This window comes from Ammodytes marinus (genome assembly GCF_949987685.1).
Source record: "Ammodytes marinus genome assembly, chromosome: 7".
In the NCBI taxonomy this organism is placed as follows: Eukaryota; Metazoa; Chordata; class Actinopteri; order Uranoscopiformes; family Ammodytidae; genus Ammodytes; species Ammodytes marinus.
The window spans coordinates 31,859,739-31,884,139 of record NC_137211.1 but is presented as its reverse complement, the minus strand read 5'-3'; the positions used below and the strand labels follow the sequence as shown (position 1 = coordinate 31,884,139).

At 42.6% G+C, this 24,401-nt stretch overlaps 1 protein-coding gene across 1 annotated transcript in view; it reads left to right on the top strand.

Moving 5' to 3' along the window:
- The window catches only part of vwa1 (von Willebrand factor A domain containing 1), a 32,046-nt gene extending 8,275 nt beyond the window's left edge, over positions 1-23,771 (top strand). Inside the window, exons 2-6 of the mRNA XM_080030790.1 lie at positions 5,330-5,887; positions 7,118-7,447; positions 7,700-7,972; positions 8,934-9,182; positions 22,764-23,771. Coding sequence (XP_079886916.1) covers positions 5,330-5,887; positions 7,118-7,447; positions 7,700-7,972; positions 8,934-9,182; positions 22,764-22,792 — 1,439 coding nt within the window. The 3' untranslated portion in view covers positions 22,793-23,771. The remainder of the gene's footprint in view (positions 1-5,329; positions 5,888-7,117; positions 7,448-7,699; positions 7,973-8,933; positions 9,183-22,763) is intronic.
- Positions 23,772-24,401: the final 630 nt, after the last annotated feature.

The window sequence follows — 24,401 nt, the reverse complement described above, 5'->3', positions numbered from 1 at the left end:
TATATAGTTTTTATTACTGCGTTTGGTCTGGTCGCACACCCAGTCCGATTTTCGGTTTGCGCGTGCAGGCTCTATGTAGTCCAGCAGATAGGTGCAATATATGAAGGAATTGTGCTTTTTTTGATACAAACATGAGCTTTGGCACACTGTTAGAGCATGCCCTAAGGAAGATTTTTTGCCTATAGGGCCATCGCCAATTTCTCCCATAGTTGCCATGGCAGCCATTTTAAAAAATGGCCGCCATTGGCTGTTATAGTATCGGTAGCTTGGGTTGTATAGCACCTAGGATCTTGATTATGGTGTCTAATCCTACATTTTCAAGGATGAAAAAGGCAATGAAGAAAAAGCTAAAAGGGAGAGTGGTAGACGGGCGGGAGGAGGGCGTTGCCAAGCAACGTGTACACAATTTCACGGGAGTGAACTAGACTGCAGTGTTTACTCCTAAATGAATGAGCGGTACTAACACAAAGTTTACTTTGCCTCACCAGCATCAGATGACCATTATTCATCTGAAATAGTCATTATTTACAACAACATAAACACATTACCTCATCGTGATCCATACAAACTACCGTCTCTCGTTCATTAGCTTTCTGTGAGGACACGTAATCTTTCAGCTCTGTGAGAGCAGTTAGGTGACACTGCATCAACTCATTGCAATCAGGTGTGTGTAGCACTGACTGGCATTAGTTGATGCTGTGTCACTAACCACTCTCACAGAGCCGAAAAGAGTCCGGTGCCCTCACACTTTTAACACACGGACATGCACTATATTGCTTCCTGATCATTTGAATCTCGCACGCCTGGCACAAGCTAGAAAACAGCTTCACGACAGCTGGCGTCGTAAAAATACTAGGCTACCGCTTTTGTCCAAATGGGCCGCCAACGGACAAAGTTACTCGTAGTGGCTTTAACAAAGCTTGTACAGACAGAGGTGCCTGCTTGTCATTCATTAACAAGCACTCAATCTCTTTAGAGAGACCAAAAGTCTCAACTCATTGTACAGCTTGTTCCAGGCAGAGGGAGCTGCAGAACCTAACACCCTTTTCCCCGTTTCAGGGCAGACTTTTTGGACAGTTAGTAGGAACTTTTGGCTAATACCGGCATTTCTAAACCATGTATGATCATGTGTTGTATTCATTTGTCACCTTCTTAAATAAACTGAATTGAATTGAACTCAGAGCGAAGGTGGGGAGTTTCTGTACTCTTGAAAGATATAGATATGTATGTAAGACACCAAGAATAGCTTTATAAATAGGGACATGCCAATGGTTAAGTGGTCAGAGCAGACCAGCTGAGCATACAAGAAGCAAGTAAAGAGTTTTAAGGTATTCATATATAAAACATCCCCATAGTCCAGTACAGACATAAAGGTTGCAGCAACAAGGGTCTTTTTGGCCTTGAAGGAAAAACAAGACTTCTTTTTAAAGTAATAAGCCTAACTAGAAAATCCCGTGGAGATTTTGAAAGTACGGGCAGCCCGGCGCAGGCCGCCAATCCCCGCGTCGGCGGCGCCCCGCCCGTCGGCCGGGCCTGAAAGCTTTCCAAATTCCAGTCCCGAGTTGTGGCCGATCGAAGGTCGCAATCGTGGCAAAATGCAGAAAAACGGCCGTTCTCGCAAAGACGTTTTCGCTTAAGGGCGGCCATGTTCTTTGAGCTATCTCGCTAAAACTTTGTACACACGGGTACGTCGTTCCCCTAATGCTGTGTACACAATTTGGTGATGATAGGTTGGAAATCCACGAAGTAGATGTCACTTGACTGTATTTCAGGTCACGCAAATTTGGGATGAAAAAAAAAATCATGGCTGACCCCTATGGTCCAAGAGGCTTTATTGTAGAGCACCATGAGCTGTACATGTGTAAGAAATTTCAAGTCAATCAGAGTCAGGGGGCATTTGTGGCGCCCCCTATGGGTTAATCTCGATAAGCATCGAGGGACATGCTACCACATGACTTCTGCACATACCCAGCAAGTTTGATGATGATAGGACCTATGGTTAAGGAGTTATGGTCAATTTGTTAATAAGCCCCGCCCCTGCGTAAACGTTTTGGTCAATGGCGGCCATATTTTTCAAGCTTTCTTCATCAGATCAATCACTTCTTTACAACGCTTCAAGATTTCTTTGCTTATTTATCTTAAATCACCCTGCTCTTGTTTTTGAATGCACATATTTATTTGTTTTTGTTATTGTTTATTTATTTTTTTCATTGTTGCTATTTTTGGAGAATTGTGAGAGCCTGTGTATGTACTGTGTGTGTTCTCGAAAACGAGATACATCTCAAGGGGCTTATCCTTAAATAAAAATTTTGAAATTAAACTCTATCTTTAAAGGTGTAGTCAGTGATTCTTGAGAATCACTTTTTGACAAAATCAGTGAAAATCTCCTCATGATCCACTACCTGCTCCGAAAAAGAATCCAGTGTTAACACACAGCATAGGCTCTGCAAAACGCATGTTGCTAGCTACGTGGGTCACTTTGTAAACATTATTATTATTATTATTATTTTAATTTTTTACAGTTTACAGAGGGCTGTCAGGGCTGTACAGTGCGACAGTTTTGATCGCATTTGCTACTGAAATTGATCACGTGCGATGATGAATACAATTGACAGCTTGCTAATGAGCAGATGCTGTCCGTCTGAGACACAGAGGAGTGCTGCACAACACTGCTTAGAGGGCTCTACATTAACACTCTCCAAATTCGGGTAAATGTAGTCTCAGGCAAGTAAGTTATTGAGTCCACCCTCCACTTTGGCTAGTGAAAGATGTGTGCTCGGGACCTGTGCTTGTGCGGTGATTAATACACTTCACCAACGGTAATAACCGGAAGGAGACGACACACAGTTAAGTTAGCGCGTGTGCAAACATTAAAAGCCTGTTACTAGCCAAACGTGAGTTGACTTTTATTTTGAAGCCGGTAAGAACAAGAAGTTAGCGCTTCACAGCTCTGCAGTGCGCTAGCTTGAAAATCAACTGCTTCAACTGCAGAGAGCAGTCAACAATAGTCTTTTTAAACAAAGTTTGAAATAACTGATAAGCCACTGAAGAACTACTCCCAACACATTCACAACAACCTATTTAACTTATTCCAAATTTTACCAATATGTATAGGCCTACTTATTTATTTAATAGGCTATGTTTAATGTTTTAAAGTTTGGTTTTAATTAACAGAAGGACATTTAACAAAAAAAAATATTATTATGAATATAATAATGATATGTATATATACAGAAAATATATAGATATTAATTTTATGGGGAGAAATAATTCTGAATCAGCAAAAAATTACAATTGGCAGGTTAGATTTTTTTGTCTAAATTACAATCAGTGCACCCCTATTAATTTTTCTACAATTATTACTGCACACACTAGGATATGATATTAATTGAGAATTTCAAATGAGACCAAGATGACAGGCTAAAAGGTAATTAGAGCGAAATGCAAGGGTTAAGGTTATGCAAGTTTTCGATCATACTTTGTGTGCTACTGAATTTATTTTTGTGCTACTGATTTTTTTTGCTTGCTAGCACCAGTGCTACCACCTAAAAAAATAAGCGTACAGCCCTGGCTGTGTATTAACACCAGCTTTTTTTCAGTGCACACACAGTACAGAGACACAGCCGATCTTTAGAAGATATTCACTGATTTTGACAAAGTGATTTTGTCAACAAGTGTTATACAGAATCAAGAACTCTACCTTCCAATTTGTTGTTGTTGTTGAATATGAGGCTTGAAAGAGAATGGTCCATTATAAATCCTAGATATGAATCATAATTCATAGATAAACAATCTATAGGCAATCTAAGGCATTCACCTCACAATAGGTCATTCTCTCAAAGGATTTTTTTTCTTTTTTTCTCATTGGCCCTTGCTCTTAGGAGTTTAACTGTGGGCCTTTTGTTTTGGTTGACTGTGCAGTCAGATCCGCATCTAAATATTGCTTTTAGATCTCGGCTCTATTGCTGCAGCTATTCTCTCTCTCTCTCTCTCTCTCTCTCTCTCTATACCTCCCTCGCTCTCTGCTCTGTATACGCAATCCAACATTCCTGGTCGTCTCTCACATGGAACCCTGCCCCCCCCCCCCCCCCCCACACACACACACACACTCACCACCACCACTCCAAGCCTCTGTCTCCTTTAAACGCCTTTTATTTCCCCTTGTCCCACCTCCTCTCTCCACTCCCTCTCCCTCCTAGCACCAATGCCCAGTGGCTACTGTTTTTTCCTGTCCTTCCCTTTTAACTTGTGCTTCTGTTACAAAGTGTGTCTCTGTGGCCATGCTCCACTTGTCCAGTGATCATAGCGTTGGCATGGTTTCATAGTTCCTCTGTTTGTTTGGATGAACTTCTTATCTTCACTCTAATTGCTTGTTTTCTTGCTTGCTTCTTCTGACTCTCTGCTGCTTCTTGACATTTTCCCCAAATAAAAGTTTTGTGACTGTGTTGTTCCGAGAGAGTGGTTGGAGAAAGCAGGGGGATTCCAAGTGTGTGTGTGTGTGTGTGTGTGTGTGTGTGTGTGTGTGTGTGTGTGTGTGTGTGTGTGTGTGTGTGTGTGTGTGTGTGTGTGTGTGTGTGTGTGTGTGTGTGTGTGTGTGTGTGTGTGTGTGTGTGTGTGTGTGTGTGTGTGTCATTGAAGAATGAGGGGGGACCTGTGGAAAAAGTTGTGGGATTGTAAAGGAATCATAGATGGAGTTGAATGTGGTCCCCACATCCATGTGCACAGACAGAGCCTTGGGCCCCAACAAATAAATAAATAGAAATAAATAATTTTAGTTAAATAAAATAATTTGTTTTTAATTCCATCAAATAAAGACGGAAATGTATAGTAGAATCCATGAAAAATATCCCTTATCAATTTAAATAGTACTCTGCATGCTCTGCCCTCTCAAATGAAGTTTGCAGGCTTTATTGACTAACCACTTCACCACGAGCGCCCTGCTAGGCACCCCTTTAATATGCAACCAGCCAAAACAACAGTGAATTCTTATGTTATTCATTAAGAAAACATTAAAGTACGTCAGTAGGATTGGGTTGTAAATTCCTCATTATTAACCTCTTTAGTGTGTACTTATTTACATACAACGTTTGAATGTAAAGGGAAAGTGTTTTGATTCGAAACGCTTTCCCTATCATGCAGGGTAACTTACAAAGTGTGGGAAAGACTAGTCAGATAGAGGAATGAATGGCACATCAATAAAGATCAATTGAGCCCCTGCCCCTCAAAGTGCACGTCCCAGCCCACATCAGCATCAAAAGGCAGCACGTGTGGATTTTGACCACTTGACTGGCTTGTTGTGACGTCTTTCATCTTCCCTTTTCCTCCACAGTGCTGAACTGCTGTGAGGGGGATGTCCTCTTCCTATTGGACTCCTCAGGGAGTGTGTCGGCCTATGAACACTCCCGCATGCTCTCCTTCCTGTCCGAGCTGCTCCTGCCCTTCAGCCTGGGAGAGGAGCAGGTGAGGGTGGGCCTGCTACAGGTGGGCACACAGCCACGCCTCCAGTTTGGCTTCAGCGCCCACAGCAGCCAGAGTGGACTGCAGGAGGCTGTGAGGAGCACCAAGCCTCTCAGGGGGGACACCAACACAGTAGGCGCCCTGCTGCTGGCAAAGGAGAGGGTGTTGAGAGCTGGAGCAGTGGACGGGGCCCGGGCAGGCCTCCCCAGAGTGCTGGTGTGGTTAACGGATGGGGTGAAACCAGGAGATGTGATTGGACCAATGGCAGAGCTGCGGGAGGAGGGCGTGGCAGTGCTGGTGGTCTCCACTGGCCATGGAAACTACCAGGTGCTGAGGGAGGTGGTGACCCCCCCTGTGGAGGAACACCTGTACTTTGTGGACATTGATGATATGAGTATCATCACAGATGACCTGCGGGATGCCATCATTGGTGAGTATGCTTTGGGTTAACTGATTTGCATTGTATGGAGGCTGTACCAGTAACATTAGGAATTGTTTATTGTTTAAAATGATTTTGCAATATTCCCTCACAGAAGGAAAAACTGAAGTCAGAAAGAAAGAAAAAAGGAGTAAGAAGAGAATAATTTGGCTGCTTTGCTGACAATCACTCAGTTGACTTGGATTTCTTAACCCGACCTGATTTGAAAATACTTTTTTAAATCAATACATACATTTTTCAAAAGAGACGTGCTTCTGCCCAGCTAGCTGCTGCTAGAAGTAAGACAAAAAGTATTGTTTGTGAAAATGGCAAACTTTAAAAATAAAAATAATATATAAATAATTAATTAAAGCTCATGAGCGAGGAAACCGTAATGCTAAAGCTGCTCAAAACATGACTTTCAATAGTTCACACACCGTCATCCAAACAGCCACAATCACACAAGCTGCAGCCCACTCATACACAGATGAGTTACATGTCTCTGTGCTTCTCCCTAATTCCACACATGCTCCTGAAGACTAAGTCAGAAACGGGGATGTGTGTGTGTGTGTGTGTGTGTGTTTGTGTGTGTTTGTGTGTGTATGTGTGTGTGTGTGTGTGTGTGTGTGTGTGTGTGTGTGTGTGTGTGTGTGTGTGTGTGTGTGTTTGCGTATGTTTGTGTATGTGTATAGTCGTTGTAATAAGATAGGGTGATCTATTAATGGATTAATGATTCAACTTCTCTTGCTGTATTCTCCAGCACTATGCAAGACATGGTACATATATGTATATTTGTATATATATAGACCAGGGAGGTGGGCCACTTCTCTGGCCAGATTAGGTAACTGCCATAACTCTCACACCTCAGCATTTCTACAGTATATACTGCAGCTGTAAGAAATGATGCATATTATTATTAATAAGGCTTGTGTACAACAGGGGTAAATGCACAAGTCCTTGCTGAAGGCCTGAGGATCCTATCAGGGATATCAATGCCCCTGTGGCATTAGTTATTTTCTTGCAGGGCTTAACTGGGTTGGCTATTTCCAGTTGTCCCATTGCAAGGGTTATATATGAATGCACGGAGAAACCCAAGTCTGGCTGTCTGCGTGGGTGGCTGTCTGAAGCCAAGGCAGTTTTAGCAGGTGTCTTGTCATCTTCCATCACCATCCCTCTTTCTGTCTATTTGCAGAATATTAAGTGATTACCGTGTGATAACAACATTCATCTTTCACCCAACAGAGATTATCCGAGCAGAGCGAATGACGGTCCGAGACATCTCCACCAGCTCTGCCACGCTGCAGTGGCGGCCGCTTCTGTCTGGTCTGACTGGATACTACGAGATCCGCTTTGCCCCTGTGCCCAGCGGGGCAGCAGGAGGCGGGGGAGGGGGCACTGGGACCAGCCCCAGCACCGGGGGCAGCCATTACCAGAGAATCACCCAGAACGCAGACACCAGCAGTGCCAGGCTAACAGGCCTGCAGCCAGACACCACCTACACTGCCACACTGACCCCGGAGTCCAATGGACAAGCGCTCAACACACTGTCTGTCACCTTCACCACAAAGCAAGGTTGGATTACATCCTATGTACACCTTGTGTCATAACCAATAACTGTGCACAGACTGTGCACTTTATGTAATTGGTAGTGTATTAATTGAGGACTGTCTATATTGTTATAAGGAAATAATTATAAATGAAATACCTCTAAAATGTCAGGTTAAACATACTATAGGTTGCAGCGCAAGTTACTTTTCTTCATAGTCTTATGAACCGAGATTGTCTTTCTTGCCACCCCCCCCCCCCCCCACACACACACACCAGAGGTGATGAGCCCAGCTGTGGTGACGGTCTCTGATTCGGGGCCGACCAGCGTGCGTGTGAGTTGGGGTCCTCTCCAGCCCCAGGTCAGCAGTTACTACATAGAGTACTCTGCCCTGCCCCGGGGCAAGCTGCACGCTGTCACTGTGGGCCACACACACAACTCCACCCTGCTCAGAGACCTCCAGCCAGACACCACTTACCTGGTCACCGTCAGCGCCCGCCACGCCTCGGGCAAGGAGAAGGCCATGTCTGTCAAAGTGTGTACTGAGGAAGGTGAGTGAGGGAAATACAACTTCATTTAGTGTAATCATCCATTTAAATCGCACTTAATCCTATGCAGCCTTAGTCCTCTCTGGGTTTTAAATTGCAAATAATTACTAGCGGTTCCATTCTGGTTTGACAAGTCAATGGACAGTTCTGAGCAGCGACAGGAGCTGGAGCCAATCAAACGCTCGCTGAATATAACTGGCAGTTAGATGCAGGACCAATCAGAGCAGCCTGGGCTATTTGGAAGGCGGATCTTAAAGAGACAGGCTCTAAAAAGGAGCGTTTCAGACAGAGAATGAAAAAGGAGATTCAGCAATGCCACTGAGGGAATTTTAAGTTTTTTTTTGGGCAGTACAACATGAAACAAAGTTTCTAGTTGAAAGCCAAATTACTACTTTGAACCTGAAAATGAGTAAGAGTTTGTTTTATTTACTTTAAACTCCTATTCATTCATATCCTCTTCCATTATGCTCCTTTCAGTTCTCATGTCCTTTTGAAACAGACTTTGACATGTGACGTCTCTGTCAGTGCGTTTCCATGGGACAACTAGATTGGATTAAGACATATACCGAACTTGCCAGTCGAACGGACCGCGTCACTTTTCTGAGTATACATGGCCTTTCACATATTCGATAAATGGCTGGAGCATAGCTGACTCCGCTATGCTAGGTGGCGCTGTAGCCCTTTCAACAAGTGGTTATAGAGCCACGTCCGGTTCCTTTCCGGCAACAAAAATACTATTTATTACGCGTCGTCTCCTTCCAATTTCTTGTGAAATCCTCCGCAGGGATTCTCGAGCAAGCGCAGAATGCAAACTCCGATATGCATTCGCTTGTCCGTTAATGTGCCGATTTGTGTGCGAAGTAGATAAAGGTGTTTACATGCATTTTACAAGTTGAAGTCTTATTAGTTTATTCACCCGATTATGAGTCAGCATGTAAACACACTGTGTGTTGTCCTTGTGCAGTGACTCCAGCCCTGGCAGACCTGCAGTTGACCACAGTGGGCAGTGACTCTGTGCAGGTGGAGTGGCAGGGCAGCGTGTCTGCTGTGAGGGGCTACTGGCTGACCTGGGAGGGACAGTCCCTCTACCTGCCTCCACACTCAGTGTCTACACGCCTCACACAGCTCCCCCCAGAGGCCAGGGTGTGTGTGTCACCCATCTACCGCACAGCAAGGGGAGAGGGACTGTGCTGCACCGCACACTTCCGTTCAGGTGAGTGGTGACGGGGCGTACCTCACGTTGCTTTATATAAATAGTTTGACAGTTTGGGAAATATGAGTCATTGCTTTTTTCTTTTTTTTTCCAGAGAGTTTTATCTTATGCTACACAGCTAGAGCCAGGATGTGATAAGCTTAGCTTAGCATAAACTGAAAGAAGGAAACGCAATCTCATCATGAAATGATTACAGTATGTGACTTCTTCCAAAAGCACATATTTGTTCTTTTTATACTCCTGTTTCAGAACAGTATAACACATGGGATAACTCCTCTTTTTTTATCTATTTTTTTTACTGGTGAGCTTTAGAGGTGTGGCTACGGATGTTTTTAAACTTTTGAAGGAACAGGCTAGCGGCTTCCATTATTATGGCTACCCGGTTCAAATTCCATAATTAACTAAACCTTTGACATTTTGCTAAATAAGATCATTTGCTTTCTTTTGATCAATGTCTTTTTATTGGTTTTTACATTTTACAGAGAAACAAACTCAAACAACCCCCTCCACCCCCCAGATACCAGACATATGCATACTAATATTACATAACCAGACATCCGTAAAGAAAAATACAAAAAAAATTTAATAAAGTAAATAGAAATTATACAAATGAAATTGTTTACATTGTCATATTGTCAGCTTCCATTCCCTCAACAAAAGTAAAAATGGCTGCCAAATATTATAAAATGTCTCAGTAGACCCTCTAACTGTATATCTGATTTTCTCCAATTTTAGATGACACATGACCTCCCTGATCCAATGACTATGTGTCGGTGTAATAGGGTCTTTCCATTTAAACAGTATCAGCCTCCTTGCTAGAAACGAACAAAAGGCCAACATGTTGACTTCCCTTTTACTAAGAGAGGCGTCTTTGGGGGCTACACCGAACAATGCAATTAGTGGGGATGGCTCGAGTACCTTTCCAAGTATCCCAGAGAAGGTCTCAAAAATATTAAGCCAGAACATGTAAAGTCTTGGACATGTCCAGAACATATGCAGCAGAGTGGCGGGATCCTGCCTACATCGATCACATGTGGGGTCTATATCAGTAATCTTAGAGAGTCTGACTTTAGACCAGTGCAGACGATGAACAATTTTAAATTGTATAACAGCATGTCTAAGACATATGGATGATGAGAAAATTCTCTGTATTATTTTGTGCCACATTTCTTCTGAAATAGGTTCATCTAAGTCCGTCTCCCACTTATTTTTAAGTATGTCCAATGGTGTCAAGTCGTATATATTGAGTTGTTCGTAGATTCTGCCCATAGCCCTTTTTACCGATTTACAATTGAAAATTAAGTCTAACAGCGAACTGGGAGGGCACGATGGAAAGCAATCGGAATTCAAGACTACAAAGTTCCGAAGTTGCAAATACCTAAAAAAATGTGATTTGGGAATGTTATATTTCTGTACCAGCTGTTCAAAGGAGGCAAAATTACCATCGATATAGAGATCAGACAGTGAGACCACCCCCTTCCTAGACCAAGCATCAAAGGCTTCATCCATCATTGATGGAATAAACATGTGATTTTTAGCAATTGGTGCAGCCATTGATACATCTTTAAGGGAAAAAGATCTTCTAACCTGATTCCAGATTTTAATTGAATGTGTTATAATTGGATTAGAAGTGAAGCTAGAAATAGGCTGTGTGAATGGTGGTTTGGAACACAATAAAGCTGCTAGAGAGGTGGACTCAACTGAAGCCCTCTCGAGAATTGTCCACGCAGGGGCAGTAGTGTCGCTCCTCAACCAATATAGCAATGCTCTTATGTAGGGCTGCTCGATTATGGCAAAAATGATAATCACGATTATTTTGATTGATATTGTAATCACGGTTATTAAAGACGATTATTCATTGTAGGGATGCACCAAAATGAAAATTCAGCCAATTTTTTTCAACATTACATAAACAAAACTCCCAATTGTGCTCCTCAAACATAGCCTACAACTAAAAAGCCACACAAAATAAATAATCAGTAAAACCTTCGAATCTAAGAGTAAAATTAATATTTTACTAGGGATGTGATTGTGAACCATTCATTGATTTGTACTTCGACTTATAAGAGGAGGTAGGCTATGAATCTACAAAAAGATAGACTTATTGCCTTCTTTTTTTTTGCAGTGCACGTTGAGTTGCTGTAAAAAAAACTACACCACAGCTGACATCAGAGCGCTGATCATAAAAATTAGACGCTTTATTTAAACGAAGTCCATGCTTAGGTGCTGGTTGTAACTTTTCGTCTGTAGACTGAAACTAACGGAGGGGGTGCGTCTCACTGTATATTTGCTCTTGTCGCGCAGATAGTTTGCCGACATGGCACAATATATTCAGGCTCGAGAAATGCTATCAGAAAGCGGAAGCCTTTCCCCTCAACAACGTTAACGTGCAGGAATCCCCGACTATTACTTTACCCATAAAGCCACAGAGCTTTTCTGCGCTGCGGCTCACACCAGTGTTAATTTCGTAGACTAAGACTATGACGAAAAATATTCGTCTACGAACCTTTTTCACGGACGTAAACTAAATAAAAACTAAATAAAAAGGCAGATGTGATGACGAAGACTGAGACTAATTTAACTGACACTATAGTCTACGAATAGGAACTAGACGAAACTGTTAGGGCGGGACGAATGGAGAAGAGATCCAATCAGAACTACTCTTTTTGTGGGACAAGTTGGGAAGAAATCCAATCAGTACAAAGCAGCGAATTCAACCCTGTGTCGGTGAAAATCGACGGGAGACCGCGCAGGTATGAGCGGGTGGAGTGAGCCGCTGTGCTGAAAAACTCTGCGGTATGATGGACAAAAATGATAGCCAGGGATATCCTGCCCGTTAACGATGTCTAGGGGAACGGCTAAGTTCCGCGATCTGTTTGTAGTAGGCTCTGTCTCGAGTTTGAATACACAGAGCCATGTGAAACTGCCGCCTCCGTCCGTTAGTTTCTGTTTTTAAGTTACAATCAACTCCGACGCATGGACAGCGTTCAATTAAAACCTCTAATTGTATTATCTAAAAGGCTTTGATGCAAAAGAAGTCCGAACACACACAGCGGCAGCAGTGTTGCTTAAAGGAAGATAGATAGATAGATAGATAGCTTTATTGTCATATGCACCGTTACAGCACAATGAAATTTGCCTTTTCAGTACACACCTCTCCAAGAAACATACAAGACAGTGACAATAACATGGGTGGACAGGAGATAGTGTAACTGCAGGGTCGCAGCGGTGCCGCGCCCCTGCAGTTGCTCAAATTGATCAGCACCTCAACTGCGTGCTGCTGCTGCCCAGGGGCGGCCTTAACGATCTCGGGGCCCGTTTCAAGACCTAGTGTGGGGCCCCCCACTTTTTTAAAATATTTTCTTTATTTTATTTTTTTTATAAATAATGCTTGTGCATGCTCCCCGCAAAAAGAAAAAAGATTGTGGAATCCAGTTGGTTCATAGACAGATCATGAGATAATGGACCCCCGGGCACAGGCTCTTAAAGCCCCCCCTCCCCACTATCCAGTCAGGTACACTGATTTTATGTGAGATTATTACTAATGAAATAGAATACATTTTTTGTATTACAACCATTAAATCTGTGTCTGTATTGCATATTCAAACCTTAATACCATCCAATGAAGAAAAACACTTAGTCGACGAAGTCCGCTGTAGATTTAGTCAAACTAAAATCTGCTTATATTTAGTAGACTAGACTAGACTAAGACTAAAATATTTTAGATGACTAGAATAGGACTAAGACTAAATGGTGTGATATTCAAAAGACTAAGACTAAGACTAAATCAGAATTTGCTGCCAAAATTAACACTGGCTCACACTGTTCTCACAGTGAATGACACCGTTACCCACCGCCATCACAGTGTCTCACTCACACCATGTTTCACCGAGTGAAACGCTGCTTCAATCGCGCAAGGCTTTTGTGTTTCGGTGTAACATCCTGGACGAGCGTTTTAACTTTATGCTGAATAAACAATTGCACTGGAATCGCTGAAAGCGACAGTGTTCGGGCGGGGCGGAGCGCAGGTGGAGACAGAAGGGTGCGCTGCATTTACTACACATGACCCGGCGTGCTGCACAATAACCGTTTTATTACGATTATCTTGTTTTCATGATCGAGGGAAGCCAAAATTGTAACCGAAATCGAAATTCAATTAATCGCCCAGCCCTACTCTTATGTTGGCCGCCCAATAGTAATACATGAAATTTGGGAGTGCCATCCCTCCCATTGTACGAGGTCTCTGCAATATAGTTCTTTTAATTCTTGGTGTTTTTTTGTTCCAAATAAAGGTCGAGATCTGATTATTCAGTTTGGAAAAGAAATATTTTGTTAAAAAAAATGGAAGACATTGAAAAATATACAAAAACTTGGGCAGCACGTTCATCTTTACCGCATTGATTCTTCCACCCAAAGAGAGAGGCAGATGGTCCCAGCGCTCAAAGTCTTGTTTTAGATTAGCTAATAAAGGTTGATAATTAGCCACATATAGATCTTTATGGTTATGTGTGACTCATACCCCAAGGTACTTACATTTTTTAGGGCTAATTTTAAAGGGAATTGAGCCGAGAGACATCCGACTAGCTCCATCACCAATAGGCATGAGTTCACTTTTCTGAATATTGACTTTATAGCCAGAAATGTTTCCAAATTCTGTAAGTAAAGTCATTAGTTTTGGGAGACTTGAGAGGGGTTGGGACATGTACAATAACATGTCGTCAGCATAAAGTGAAACTTTGTGTTCCAGCCCTGCCCGCTGGATTCCTTTAATGTCTACATTTTTTCTGAGAGCTAAAGCAAGTGGTTCCATTGCAACTGCAAATAGCAATGGGGACAAAGGGCATCCCTGTCTTGTGCCGTGTTGTAGCTCAAAGTAAGTGGATACATTATTGTTAGTGCGCACAGCCGCCAACGGAGACGTATATAAAAGTCTGACCCATGATATAAGCTTATGGCCAAATCCAAATCTCTTCAATGTGCTAAACAGATAGTCCCACTCCACCCGGTCGAAAGCCTTTTCAGCATCTAATGAAAGCACTACCTCTAGCTCACCGGGTGGAGAAGGGCCATAAAGAATATTCATAAGTCGTCTGATGTTAGAGAAAGAATAGAGATTTTTAATAAAGCCTGTTTGGTCAGGTGATATGACAGAGGGCAGAACTTCCTCCAAACGGCGCGCGAGGACCTTAGCAAGAACTTTGGCATCAGTGTTAAGAAGGGAGATTGGACGGAATGAGCCGCACTCGAGAGGGTTCTTGTCTGTTTTAAGGATTAAAGAGATAACTGCCTGTCGCATGGTTGGTGGTAGGGATTTCAATGAAAGAGATTCTTAAAATACTTTTAACAATAAAGGGGAGAGCTGTTTTGAGAATTTTTTAAAGAAGTCTGTGGGGAAACCGTCCGGCCCCGGTGATTTGCCACCTTGCATTGATCTAATTGCTAATGTTATCTCCTCAGTTGAGAGGTCCTCCTCCAATTGATCAGCCACCTCAGGGTTAATGGAGGGGACATGTACATTTTGAAAAGAATCTTCCAACGAGGAAGGCTCAATTGGTTACTAGAGGAAGAAGTCTTTTATCAAGGAAAAAATTATCTATACGGGAGTAACTCTTATGAACGGGGGAGAAAAAAGAGTATTCTCTGGAGGTAGGATTGCGAAATCGCCACACGTCAGCAACGCCATATGATTTAAGAAATACTTTAATTGAACGTGCTGATTTAGACAGGGATGCCCTTTTCGATGAACTACGATCTAATACCGGGGAAAGTGTACAATTTGTGTCACCACCAAGAAGGTGGTGCGATGACATATTTGGTAGACGTGAAAAAATGTTTGAAAAAAACCCAGGGTTGTCCCAGTTTGCCGCATATATATTGGCCAAGATAACTGGTAAAGAGTGAAGTTGTCCCACTACAATAACATATCGCCCCAAGGGGTCAGCCTCTACACTAGTCATAGTAAATGGTGAGTTTCTATTAATAAGTATGGCTGCCCCTCTAGCTTTGGAATGGAAATTGGAGTGATAAAATTGTCCTGCCCAACTCCCTTTCAGCCGAAAATTATCCACTGTAAGTAAATGTGTCTCCTGAAGGAATGCGATATCAACATTGAGCTGTTTCAAATGTGAAAGTACTTTTTTACGTTCCACTGGATGGTTGAGTGATTTAACATTCCAACTCACAAAGTTGACTGAGCAGCCATCCAACCCTCTGGAATTATAGTTGTCAGTCATACGTATATAGGGGAAAAAGTCATACATCTGAAACCTATACAAGCCACAACATGACAGCAATGACATATAAAACGGACACCTGACAGGGTAAGTCTGGTAAATAAAAAAAGTCTGGTAACATCCCCCCACCCCCCTTTACACCTACAAGAACATGTTGAGTACAATACCCCTTCAAAACAAATCCACACATTTAGTGCTTGTGTATGGGACACTAAAGAGCAAACCGCTCAGGCTCCCGCCGAACCCCCTTATATGGAAGTAACTCAGATAGCGCATTGTGATATTAAATCAAATTCTGCTCTTAAATAAAAAAATAAATCATAAATAAAAATAAAATTAGTCTTAAGACAATGGCAAAAGCAATTACATCTTAAGATGCATATTGTACGCTTCTCATAAAAAGTAACAGAGCATCACAAGCTCATAACAAAGGGTAACCAATAGGCTGTAGGCTACTGTTTATCAAAACAGGCTATACAAGAAAATAAGATGAGAGGAAGTCTTTACAGTACATTAAAGTATTCTGTGTAATACAGTCATATGAAAAAGTTTGGGAACCCCTCTCAGCCGGCATTATAATTGACTCTGCTTTCACAAAAAAAATATAAAAGTGGTATGTCTTTAATTTACCAGGAACAGCTAAGTACTGGGATGTTTTCCAAACAAAGATTTTTTGAAAAGCAGTATTTAGTTTTATGAAATTAAATAAAATGTGAAAAACTGGCTGTGCAAAAATATGGGAACCCTTGTGGTCTTGCTGATTTTAATGCATGTAACAGCATGTAAAACTGAGGACTTTAAACACAAAATTGGTTGGATTATGTTGTTAAGCCTTGAACCTCATATAAAGGTCTGTTTAATCATGATAAAAGGTATTTTAGGTGCCTAAATGCAAGTTCTACTTCTCTTTGACTCTCTGCAGAAGTGAGACAGAATGCGATCATCAAAACAGCTCCCAAAAGATCTTAAAAACAAAGATTATTCATTGTCATGGTTTAGGGGAAGGCTACAAGAAGCTTTCCCAAAGGTTTCAATTGTCAATTTCTACTGTAAGGAACGTTGTCAGGGAATGGAAGGACACAGGCACAGTTGCAGTTAAACCCAGGTCTAGCAGACCAAGAAAAGTACAAGAGCGGCATATGCGGCGGATTGTGAGAATGGTTGCACACAACCCAAAGATCACCTCCAAAGACCTGCAAGAACATCTGGCTGCAGATTGTGTATCTGTACATGGTTCTACAATTCAGTGCAATTTGCACCAAAACATCTGTATGGCCGGGTGATGAGAAGGAAGCCCTTTCTGCGCCCACGCCACAGATACAGTTGCATGGAGTATGCAAAAGCTCATTTAGACAAGCCAGCTTCATATTGGAAGAAAATGCTTTGGACTGATGAGAAAAAAATTAAGTTATTTGGTCTTTATAAAAAGCAGATGTTTTGGTGCAAATTGCACTGAATTGTTGAACGATGTACAGATACACAATCTGCTGCCAGATGTTCTTGCAGGTCTTTGGAGGTGATCTTTGGGTTGTGTGCAACCATTCTCACAATCCTCCACCTATGCCGCTCCTGTTTTTTTCTTGGTCTGCCATGCCTGGGTTTAACTGCCACTATGCCTGTGTCCTTCCATTTCCTGACAACGTTCCCTACAGTCGAAATTGACAATTGAAACCTTTGGGAAAGCTTCTTGTAGCCTTCCCCTAAACCATAACAATGAACAATCTTTGTTTTTCAGATCTTTTGGGAGCTGTTTTGATGATCCCATTCTGTCTCACTTCAGCAGAGAGTCAAAGAGAAGTGCAACTTGCATTTAGGCACCTAAAATACATTTTCTCATGATTAAACAGACATTTCTATGAGGTTCAAGGCTTAACAACATAATCCAACCAACTTTGTGTTTAAAGTCATCAGTTTTACATGCTGTTACAGGCATTAAAATCAACAAAACCACAAGGGTTCCTATATTTTTGCACAGCCAGTTTTTCACATTTTATTTTATTTCATACAACCAAATACTGCTTTTCAAAAAATCTTTGTTTGGAAAACATCCCAGTACTTAGCTGTTCCTGGTAAATTAAAGACATACCACTTTTATATTTTTTTTGTGAAAGCAGAGTCAATTATAATGCCGGCTGAGAGGGGTTCCCAAACTTTTTCATATGACTGTAAGGTAGACCTGGTACGATCAATATTTACAGCAACACAATTTAGGAAAATATTGTCCACACAAAGTTGCCCTTGAAATGAGTCAGAGCATCACTTACCCATGACTGAGGATGACCAACCCCACATGACAGCAGCTGAAGATAATGTGAACAAAATAAGTATTGCTCCATTGGGGTAGGTTTTAAGTTGGAATAACGTAGCCTACATAAAGCTCAGTCATTCAATAACATTCAGGCCTCAGTAGAGATGATGTTCTTTTTAACGTAGCCCATCGCTTTTTCTGCATCGGTGAATTCTTTTTCTTTACCGTCATGTGTGATGCGTAGTCGGGCTGGGAATAAGATGCCGAACCGGACGCCCTCGCGTTTGTGCAGCAATTTCCGAACCTCCGTGAACACAGCCCTGGCCTTGGCGACGCTTGCAGTATACAGGTCCTTCTCATATAATTAGCATATTGTGATGAAGTTGATTATTTTCCATAATGTAATGACAATAATTGAACTTTCATATATTTTAGATTCATTGCACACCAACTGAAATATTTCAGGTCTTTTGTTGTTTTAATACTGATGATTTTGGCATACAGCTCATGAAAACCCCAAATTCCTATCTCAGAAAATTAGCATATCATGAAAAGGTACTCTAAAGGAGCTCTTAACCTAATCATCTGAATCAACTAATTAACTCTAAACACCTGCAAAAGATTCCTGAGGCTTTTAAAAACTCCCAGCCTGGTTCATTACTCAAAACTGCAATCATGGGTAAGACTGCCGACCTGACTGCTGTCCAGAAGGCCATCATTGACACCCTCAAGCAAGAGGGTAAGACACAGAAAGAAATTTCTGAGCGAATAGGCTGTTCCCAGAGTGCTGTATCAAGGCACCTCAGTGGGAAGTCTGTGGGAAGGAAAAAGTGTGGCAGAAAACGCTGCACAACCAGAAGAGGTGACCGGACCCTGAGGAGGATTGTGGAGAAGGGCCGATTCCAGACCTTGGGGGACCTGCGGAAGCAGTGGACTGAGTCTGGAGTAGAAACATCCAGAGCCACCGTGCACAGGCGTGTGCAGGAAATGGGTTACAGGTGCCGCATTCCCCAGGTCAAGCTACTTTTGAACCAGAAACAGCGGCATAAGCGCCTGACCTGGGCTACAGAGAAGCAGCACTGGACTGTTGCTCAGTGGTCCAAAGTACTTTTTTCTAATGAAAGTTAATTTTGCATGTCATTCGGAAATCAAGGTGCCAGAGTCTGGAGGAAGACTGGGGAGAAGGAAATGCCAAAATGCCTGAAGTCCAGTGTCAAGTACCCACAGTCAGTGATGGTCTGGGGTGCCATGTCAGCTGCTGGTGTTGGTCCACTGTGTTTTATCAAAGGCAGGGTCAATGCAGCTAGCTATCAGGAGATTTTGGAGCACTTCATGCTTCCATCTGCTGAAAAGCTTTATGGAGATGAAGATTTCATTTTTCAACAAGACCTGGCACCTGCTCACAGTGCCAAAACCACTGGTAAATGGTTTACTGACCATGGTATTACTGTGCTCAATTGGCCTGCCAACTCTCCTGACCTGAACCCCATAGAGAATCTGTGGGATATTGTGAAGAGGAAGTTGAGAGACACCAGACCCAACACTGTGGATGAGCTTAAAGCTGCGAACACACCGGGCGCGTTGGCGCTTTGGGCCGAAGCGACCAACGCGCCCGATCTGGCGCTTGGTCATTTTGTGTCAAAAAATTGTCCAACGCGCCCAAAAGCAACGCGCCTACGTCATGGCCTACGTAGATGAGCCCACCCGAAACTTATTTCCCCCCGCTTTTTCTATTGCTGATCAACCATGGCTGAGATAATCCCCATTGCTGCGCTCTATCTTTTGTGGGAGTCCGAGGAACGGAGCTACGCAGCTAGTCTCCCCCGATATATTTATTCCCCTAATCAACCATGGCTGCGATCAGATCCGACCCGACACAACAGCGTTCATGTCCACACAAAAACAACAACTACACGGCCAACAATTGTGCCAAAAAAACAAATAAACAGCAAGTGAACGGAACAAATAGCCTTAAAACAGCATTGCAGATTCACGCCACTCGGAAATGAACACAAACAGCAAGGCAGCACCATACCAAACACATTTACAGCAGCATTGTGCACAGGGCAGTAGAAAATAAAGGCAAGTAGCCTACATTACCTGGCTGTGACGGGACCGTGGCTGGCGTAGATAGCCTATAGGGCAGGCATAAACACCGGTGCTTCGCTGTACTCGTTGTGAAAGTTCCCCGGATTTAGCCGTTATGTTTGGGTTCATTATATGGAGGTGGTGGCCGCACACAGCCGGGTGAGTTAGCTAACGCTATCCGACCGGTGCTAACTTGGTTTATCGGCTTAAGCACAGCCACACATATTCACTGAATTAACCAGGAAGCCCATTCTCCTGGCTCACTTTCCCCACCCGAGCGGCTTCATATCACCAGCCAGCCGCATTTCCTCCACGGTGTTTATACAGTCTCGCACACACAGCGGTGATTATTTGCTCCTGGTTCACTTTCCCCACGTCTTGTAACCCCGAGCGGCTTCATACAGCACCAGGCAGCCAGCCGTAAATACATTTCCTACTCTGTGTTTGCCTCTGTGTTGTCACGTCTCGCACACACAGCGGTGATTATTTGCGCCTCCATTTTGTCTCAGATTTTTCTGTCCTCCGGCTCTCTGCCAGTGACGTAGGGTCAAGCTCACCGCTGATTGGCCAACGCGGCTAAACGTCACGCGCCGGAGCGTTGAAAGTTCAATATTTTCATCTTTTTTTGACGCTTTGCCGGCGCGGTGACGCTTTGGCGACGCTTTGCCGGCGCGGTGACGCTTTGGCAACGCGCCCAAAGCGCCCAAAGCAACGCTTTGCCGCGGCCAACGGATCCTCGCGCCCCAACCAATGGTTCCCTATGCAAAAATAGGATTTTTCAACGCGCCCACCACACCCAACGCGCCCGGTGTGTTCTCACCTTAAGGCCGCTATCGAAGCAGAGGCCTCCATAACAACTCAGCAGTGCCACAGGCTGTATGCCACACCGCATTGAAGCAGTCATTTCTGCGAAAGGATTCCCGACCAAGTATTGAGTGCATAACTGAACATAATTATTTGAAGGTTGACTTTTTTGTATTAAAAACACTTTTCTTTTATTGGTCGGATGAAATATGCTAATTTTTTGAGATAGGGATTTTTGTTTTTTCTTTACTTTTTTGCCAAAATCATCAATATTAAAACAATAAAAGGCTTGAACTACTTCAGTTGTGTGTAATGAATCAAAAATATATGAAAGTCTAATGTTTATCAGTACATTACAGAAAATATTGAACTTTATCACAATATGCTAATTATATGAGAAGGACCTGTAGTCTGGAAATATGGCGATTGAGTCCCCGTTGAATCTCAGCGGAGCTTGTGAGCGCGCACGGCTCAGCACATCGACACAGTCTTGATAGTAGTGGAGTTTAGCTACGATGGCGCGTGGTTTCCCATCTGGTCTTCTTGGACCCAGGCTTCTATGCGAGCGGTCCACAAGCACATCCTTATCCAGCTGTAGTGTTTCTCTCAGCAGCCTCGACACCGACACAGTAGAGCTTGATCCATCCGTCTCAGCTACTCCCATAATTCTAATGTTGCACCGCCGCATTCTTCCCTCCATGTCTTCGCATTTGCGTTTTAGCCCAGCTACCTCTGTTTTCAAGTCAGCGACCACAGACTGCAAAGTTGTCACCTCGTCCGACCACGTTGATAGCCCGCCTTCCACATCCTTGATAGTAGCCTTCATTTTATCCATCTCCGAATGGATCGCTGCTGTGTTGTTTATTATTTCCAACTTAACCGCTTGAATTTCGGTTTTGAGGGCATTGAAGTCCTCGGCGAGCGCATTTTTCAGTTCGGATTTAATCACCGCCAATATGTCCGCCTTTAGCGAGCGAAGAATGTCGGATTTCAAGGCTACAGCGTCCATCTTCTCTGGGCTGGTTGAAGCGGGTGGAGTCACTCGAGATCGGGTGACGGTGGAACTCGGTGTCGGGGCGGTGTTAGGCCTAGTATCGAGTGATCCGTCGTACTGATATTTGCGTAGTTTTTCAGCCATTGCCTCACATATAGACACTTTTCTTGGTTCAGAAACAGGTTCAGAGCAGAATCACCAAAGTTTTTGTAATGTAAAGCGCGAAATAACTTAAAATTCAAGTCAAACACGTCCTACTCCATTGCCAATCAAACTCCGCCCCCGATAATTTGCTTTCTTGACGAGAGTAAGATTGGCACTGCTCTCACAGTAGTTGCTTGGCATCCAATGGAGACTCCAGGGAAGTTACATAGTCCGCGAGAAGAAAGAACAAAGTTCTCGGTGACAGAGCTGCGAGAAGAAAATTACGTCATTTTCTTCTCTTAGCTCTTGTTTAGCTGTTCTCGCAGCTTGTTCTCGACACATCACCCGGGCCGAACTTTCTTCTCGCAGCTTGTCCGAGAACTATTGTGTGATTGGTCAGTCTGAAGTCAAAGAGGAAAGCGAAGTGAAATCAGCTGGCGCTACTGAGTCAATTACCATGGTAACAATGCGCCGCGGTGAGGAGTTCGGCAGTTGAGTTCTCGTGAAGTATGTAATGTCAGACCAGAAAGAACTTCTCGCAGCTCTGTCACCGAGAACTTTGTTCTTTCTTCTCGCGGAGTATGTAACAGCCTTTACTGGTTCCACCAATGAAAGGAGAGTAGACTACTACTGATCCATCTTTCAGAAAGACAAGTGAAATATGAGTATTTCCCAAAATGTCTAACTAAACTATTCCTTTAAAGACCTTACCTCAGTCCTCTGACCTCAGACAGAGGTAAGTGTTTGCCTATTTTATAATATGATGTAGGTACATTAATTTTTGTTTGCTTGCTTTCTGCTGTGGTAATAATCCATGAAATTACACTTTAATTTTAATTTAAAGTGTGCCTGCATGTCTTCATACATACTACTGGAAGGAAGTCTGGAAATGTGTTTAATTGTCATTTCTAGTGAGTTAAACTGAAACATAAAATGTCTCCAGGTTCATTTCATGTGTTGTTTGATGGTAATGTTCATAGACCCAAGGCAATTCATAACAAAGCACTTTTGCCGGAATACTTAAATATACGAATGTCAATGTCTCAACTTCCTTTTTTCTCCCTCTTCAGATGCACTAGCATACGGCTACCAGTCATAGCAGCGCTGAACTGCTTGTCTACCTTACCAAACATGGAGGGATGATGGCCAGAAGAATGCTGACTCTGATCCATAACTCTTTGGCTTGTCTCTCCCCTATGTGGACCTTATCCAGGAGATATGTGTGTTTGCTTACTGAGTGCTCATGTGGAAGCCATTGACACTTCCATATGGTCTGGGACGACGTGGCCACATGTCAACTGCTACAATCTGCAACACAGGGGACTATCTGCTTTTCCATTTCATCTGGTTTACACCTGTAGTCAATGTATAGTGCATCAGTTTTAAAAAAGCAAGCTTTTAGATAAAGATATTTATTTGCAGACACTGAGTTGACAGAGGGAATGTTGATGGGGCTTGTTTTGGAGAAAGGCTTATGCCCAGATCACATTTGTCTTTTTCTGTGAACACTCAGAAACTGAGTGTTCACTGATTCACATTTATATTGAACATTTATACGTGTGTGTGTACGCTGGAGTGCAACAGGGGAACTTTAACATGCGGTCCCTAATTACAGGATCTTCAGGATTGCTTTGAACTGCCCAGAAATTACCAACATACCAGCCACATGCCTTCAAACTACACAGGGCATGGGTAACACCAACAGTGTTATCCCGCTCACATTAGACGGTGATCCCTTTTGTTACAAACTTGTCTAAGTGAGAGTCTTCTTTTGTTCCTGGACATAGACAAATCATATTTATTAATCAAGAATCATGTAAGTATGAAAATGTATAGTATTTACAGACCTGCTTATTACAATTTAAGGCAGTTACCTTTTTTAAGTCTTTGCTGCCCCCTACTGAAAGGATCCTGAGCTGATCTGTCAACGTTATCCTCTTAGATGAAATGTATTTTTTTGTTTGTTGACCACTATTAAAAAATTAACATGAGCTTGCAATAAAGTTGTTTTGTTTTACTAATTGTAGTGTTTTTTACAACAATAATAAAATGTGTTTCACAAAAGTGTTTAAATCACACTTGCCTTGAAAGTTGTTTGAAATAGGTGCAAGGTTGGGGTCCATTGACAGCTGTTGCCTAATAATAATATCTACATGGGACTGCAAAACAAAAGATTACCTTTCTTTTAAAGGTGCACTAGCAGTTTCGCGGGAGGGGAATTTATTTAGCCTACTTTTGCAGAGCCTCTATTTAGTCTAAAAAACAAATTTTTGTAAGTGTATGTTTTAGTAGAGAGAGTGGGGTGAGTTGTGCCACTTTTTGCTCAAAGTGACTTTAAAGTGAAGCCTTGACAGTAATGTCTCCAATTCAAATATGTATGTATATTTCAGGATGTGGTGCATCCCTGGCAACAATTACTTTGGATCTGAAATAAACTGTTTTAGAAATATAGCTTTAGAAAGAAAGGTGGTCTCGTGGCACAACTTGTCCCCGGTGCGGGGTAAGTTGTGCCTTTAGAGAGAATACGTTGGGGTAAATTGTGCCATTGACATATATCTCATAAACTGTAATGCTATATAAAAGCAAGATTAATCCATTAGAAAAAATACTCATTTAAGATTTATTTAAAGTAAATATTTGACAAAGATTGAAGGTCAATTTTCTTAAACAAGGCCTAGCAGATCTAGGTGGTTTTATCTGCAAAGCTC